This window comes from Akebia trifoliata, chromosome 7 (assembly GCF_017979445.1).
Source record: "Akebia trifoliata isolate Shusen 1 chromosome 7, ASM1797944v1, whole genome shotgun sequence".
NCBI lineage: Eukaryota > Viridiplantae > Streptophyta > Magnoliopsida > Ranunculales > Lardizabalaceae > Akebia > Akebia trifoliata.
Window position 1 is genome coordinate 21,005,513 of NC_141381.1, and position 5,772 is coordinate 21,011,284.

Here is a 5,772-nt window from a genome sequence, read left to right on the forward strand (position 1 = left end):
ATGATTCCGATGCCTATTGGTTTGATTCCATTTTAGACCTGATTCTAATTGATTAAAAAAAAAAAGGGATGTAAAACCGAGGTATTCGATTTTGATTCTAATTTGGTTTCGATTAAATGGATACCCATTGGCACCCGTACTAACTTGGGGTATTGTCTAATCTATATATTATTGCTGACATGGCATGTGGCGTAGCAAAGTTTTACAACTGTCATCTTAGATGTATCATAGGTATATGGCTCTGGTAGAGTAAAAGAATAATTAGAAAGAGAAAAATTTAGAAGAAAAAAAATCCAAAAGAGGAGAGACAAAATAAAAAATAGGAGTATGGAGATGATGATGTGGAGGAGAGAGAAATAAAGAGAAAAAGGAGGAGAGAGAGTGATTTACGTATGGGAAGTAAACTCTAATATTTTTGTTTTTGTTTTTTTTTTATCCCTTTATTTTTCTTTAAATTCCATCTTCATTCCTTTAGCCATTGTTTCTTCTCCAAAAGTCCATCACTAACGCTTCTTTTATGTTTAGTGCCTCAACACGACAACACCTAAAAAAAATAAAATTAAACTTAATATTACATGATCATAGTAAATTACACCACATGAAAAATGGGTAAATTCAACACCATAATCAGTCGAATTTTTCTAAATCCAAGCAAATTCTCCGGGCCTTGACATCGAATTTACCATATTTTAATGTACTATTAGTGGTAAACATCATTATTTTGTGCGTTTATCAGTTTCATCATCATCTTATTCTTCTTCTTCTTCTTCTTCTTCTTCAATGGATTGCATTCCATACTATGACTAACACCGATAAAAGATGCTTGCGACTGTGTTTAGCAACAATGCCAAGAGAGTAGGAATAGGGAAGAATGGAGTGGGTCGAAGGAAATAAAAAAAAATCCTTCCATGGCATACTAATTAGTAGAATTAAAACTTGAATATATTTTTAGGTTGGAGTGCAACCACAACTTGTGGACGACAAGTAGTGGGTCTCTTTATATTTCCTTAATATTTTTTCTGGCTCCCTTGTCAAATTGTTCAACTTGTAACAAGGAAAAGTTTTCTTGTAGATTTTGTTCAGAGATTTTATGTCCTCACTGTTCACAACAATTACGATAGTGGATAGTGACTTCACCTGTACAACCTTAACTATAATAACAAAATAGAGAAGATTCCTCCATATAAAACCAAAAAATACACAACATACTTAGTCAAATGGGCTGTGGGCAGTCACTGTATTGCAAAACAACACCTTCTCTTTACTTTCTAACTGATAAGTTATAAGGAAAGAGAAATAATAAGAATCACAATAATATAACAATACAATGAAAATTAATTTATACAGTCTTATTGTAATTATTCTTACACAATAAGTCCCTAAGTTTAACCACCACAGGAACTTGGAAGTTGGAACTGGTGCTTGAGACTTGGGAGTCAAATGTAAAGCAACAAAGGATAAGGATCTTCATAAGATCTGGTTTTATTTTGTTGATCTGCAACTGTGCTGCTTTTTTGTTTCCATTTATATTGTCTTATATTTGAAGACAAAGACCCCTTCAATCTACTTTACTTGGATAATCCCATTCCATTGGAATTCACTGATGGTACCGAGAGGATAGCAGCTTTAGATCTCATGTTGGTTTATTTGAGTTGCTTTCTTTCTGATTGCTCCTGTTAAGATAAATACGTAACTCAAAACAGAAAATTTTAATTTTTTTTTCAAAAAGGACAAGAGTTGCTAATGCCACACCAACTGTGTACAATTTTTTAATGATTTATATAGGAATTGGTGTGGTATTAGTAAAAGATGGTGTTGCAATAGTAGCTCTCTTAATTTAACGCGATAAACAAGATATTTTGCCGAAATTACTGAACCAGCCATTATATTAATATTTATAAAAGGGTCAGACCCTAACTCATAAAGAATGATTCCTAGAAAGAAAAAAAAAATACATGATCTCGACCGTAACAACCCAAAATACAATGGTTGACATCTATTATTGGGATAAACATCATCGAGATGTGTGATATTGGGATACATTTAAATTTCAATATTGGATCTCATGTTTTGACGGTCACGATCATGTCGTTTATCATGAGTCACCAGAACCAATGTTTTTATGAAAATGGTCATGTATCCGATTTTGTAATTATTATTAGTTTTGGATGCACCATCATTTTATCAAAATCTGATGATTTTACCTTTATGCCCTTGTATTGAATGTAGGTTCACAGAAAAGGAAAATAATTAAATAGAGAATTTGATATTTAAACTGTTTTACTAAAATTAAACAATATATGAAACGGAGCATCTAACCTTTTTGTTAATAATAATGATAAATGCAGATGGTCGGGTACATGGCTGATGTGGCAAGGGTGCAGAACCACATATCTTTTTCTTGCGTACCCCGATGAAGATTATCTATGATTCTATGCCCTTGTCACCTCAGCCGCATACTAAGACCGGGTGCATTCATCACGACTCTTTTGTTAATATTACAAAAGCCACGGCTGGTTCACTAATGCTTGAGACTGGTTCTTTAGCGCACCCAATCTAATTAAGGACCTATGGTCGGATACCGGTCATAAAGAAAAAGAAATCTGAGGCTCTACCTACCACTGTGGGGGGATGATTTTACTGGAAAGAACACAAGTTGGTGAAGGCCGGTTGCTTAATAGACCTTTCTCTCAGATCATCCAAATGCCATAATAGATTTCCATCCTGAAAATTATAATTATATCAGTGTTAGCAGATGCATGGGTTTTCATATCTTAATCTTTTTATTTGGATTCTCTAAGTAGAGAGATCAAAGGGTAGGATGGGAATTCTAGTAAAATACCTGATGGATGGCATTTGATCTTTGCCCTTGTTGAAGTAAAAAAGAAACTGAGTTGTCTTGATGAGGATAGTTATTAGCTGTGGCCAAGGTGGTTGTAATATCAGCAAAAGATGTGGTTGGGGTAGGGATGAATTGTTGCACGGATGTCAATTTCTGAAATTTCATGTTGGAAACATAGAACCCATTAGGCTCAATAAAGAAAAATGGCGAATAATAATAATAATTAATAAACATAGAGTTTGTTTATTATTATTTATACCTCTGATTTCAGCATGAAAGCACCTGGATCCACTTTAAAGTCATAGAACATGGGACTCATTGAAGCAAGCTTCAGAGAGAGGAACTGAAAGATCAAATAAGTGAACATCAGGTTTTCAGTTTGGTTTTGTAAACAAAGATATAAAAATAAAAATCTGATATTATTTGGAACTTTTATTAATTACCTCCACTTGATACTGTAGGGACTCCACATAATTGATTATCTCATCCAACATAAGGGCCTTGCTAGTCACCTATCACACATCAAACCACATGAAAAATGTCAACTCTCAAATGAGGAGAAGAAGAAAAAATTATATGTTAATTTTCAAGACAACAAACACTAAAAAACAAAACTTATAAGATAGAATTTGAATGCTACCATGTCACAGCCAGGAACAAGACCTTGCAACATCTTAAACCTCTCACTGATTCTCTCTCTTCTTACCTGAAAACAAATTTAGAAAATTGTTAATATAAGAAGTTGGGTTCCCTAGTTTAGTTTCAGTAGGAATTTAGGTTATTTTCTTTGTGGGTGCATAAAGGAAATCTACCCGTTCTGCAAGGCTGTGGCTATCAGTTGCTTCACCTCTCTTTGCTCTCACATGAACACAACCACTTGGGGGATTTTCAATTACTTTCTTCTGATTTTTTTTATCAGCTTTGGTTCTTCTTCTCATTTGTTTCTTTCAAACTACTACCAATGCATTTCTTTTGTTTCCAGGATTTAGCTTTCTTTGGATCCTAAAAAATGAACTTCATAATAAGAATCAAACTCAACAAAATAAGAGAAATCAAGAACTACCCATGATTTGTATTACACAATTCGAATGAATTGAAGCTTAAGTTGGACTAGTTTACCTTAGATGCAGCAGAAATCAAGCAAGACCCATCTCTGTTTTTTTCCTCTTGTTTTCCTTTTGAGTATCCTTCTGAGTGACCTGATCACCACTTTCAAGATCAAACCCATTGATGATGGATCTGTCTTTTGTTTCTCAATCACAGAAGATCCAATATCACTACATTCAAGAACTCTAACATCATGAATTGGATTCTCTTGAAAAGGCTGAGATGGGAAAGAATAAGAAAAATATGAAGAGGTGGAGGAATTTATGTATCCTTCCTCCATAAAACCAGACATCTTATTGGGATTGATTGGAAGGAAAACTGTGTCAAGAAGAAAAGAGGGAGTTGATATGAAAAGGCTGCCATTTGAGAGCCCAGAATAAAATGAAAGGTGCAGTAGAAAATGAGTGCAGAGAAGGGACTGAGAGAAGAAAGAAAGAAGGTAATCAAGAGGAAGTGTGGTTGTGAGAAACCACAGACTTGGTTTATATAAAGATGAGAAGACAGAGAGAGCAAAAGACAGGAAATTGTAGAATCTTATAAGTCCATGCCAAACTTTGACTTGTCTTCTCAATCTTTCTCTCTCTCTCTGCCACTAAAGATCCAAGGTTTAAATCTAGACTTCTCCATTTCATTACCTTTAAGGGAATAGAAACATGGTAAAAACCATTTCAGTTCCCTGTTTTTAAATCGACCCAAAAACACAATCATTTGTAAAATTGTAAGGAGATCAAATTCTTTAATTTTTCATTGGCAAACAAAAGGAAATTCCATTAAGGGTATGTTGATTGCATGGAAAGTCACTTTCCATGGAATTTGAAATCCATGGAAAATTAATAGTGGAAAATAGGTAGGGTTGGAAAATCAAATTCCATTGTTGATTTCACTTGGATAAAATCATGGAAAAATATGAGAAAAAAGAAGAAAAGGAGAAGGAGGAAGAAGATGAGAGGAGGGGGAGAGGAAGAAGAAGATGACGAGGAAGAGGAAAGGGGGAGGATGTGGCGACGGTGACGGCGAAGGCAAAGGCGACGATGACGGCGACGGAAGTGACGGCGACAACGGAGGTAAGTGAGGAAGATGGGGGGAAAACGTGGTGGTGGTGGCGGTGGCAGAGGAGGTGAGGGATGGAGAATAAGAAGAAGAAGAGAGAGAGATAAAGAAGGCGGTCGGAGACGGAGCCGACGGCGACGGTGACGGTGACGGTGACGATGACGGCGATGAAGACGACGGCGACGGCGAGGTTAGTGTAATGGTGGTGGTGGTGGTGGTGGTGGTGGTGATAGTGGTGGTGGTAGGGAAGAATTGAGGATGGAAAATATGGGTGGATTTCATTTTCCCACCCATATAGGTGGGAAAGTGAAATCCATGATTTAGTGGACTTTTTGAATGGGGTGGAAAATGATTTCCATTTCCATGTGCCATCAAACACTTGAAAAATGTCATTTTCCATGGAAATTGATTTTCCACCCTATTTTCCATGTGCAATCAAACATACCTTAAGTGTCAATGTATTTCAACGACTATTATCAAATCATTACACTTTTCAATTGTGAGATATTTTAGAGAAAGTATTGAGCAAATAAATGAGTGCTGCTTTTCTAATTAACTCAACCTGACAAAATAACTCAAAAACTCACTGACGTGGCATGTGCAAGAACCATAGATTTTTTCCCTCAGGAGACACAACTACACATATTTTATGGGAATGTGCAGTTTTGTATCCTAAGGGGAAAAATCTATAGTTCTTACACATGCCACGTCAATGAGTTTTTTAGTTAGTCTCTCAGAGTTGAGTTAGAATCATTACACTAAATAAATGAGAT

The 5,772-nt window shown here is 35.6% G+C and overlaps 1 protein-coding gene across 1 annotated transcript; it reads right to left on the reverse strand.

The window, feature by feature from the left end:
- Positions 1–1,207: 1,207 nt before the first annotated feature.
- LOC147398378 (basic helix-loop-helix protein 80-like) lies at positions 1,208–3,780 on the reverse strand. Its single transcript, XM_086446712.1, has 7 exons — positions 3,655–3,780; positions 3,483–3,548; positions 3,286–3,354; positions 3,102–3,185; positions 2,843–2,995; positions 2,616–2,724; positions 1,208–1,673 (listed from the first exon to the last, which is right to left on the reverse strand). The coding sequence occupies exons 1-6, from the start codon at positions 3,778–3,780 to the stop codon at positions 2,638–2,640; spliced, it is 585 nt and encodes a 194-aa protein (XP_086302838.1). The 3' UTR covers positions 1,208–1,673; positions 2,616–2,637.
- Positions 3,781–5,772: the final 1,992 nt, after the last annotated feature.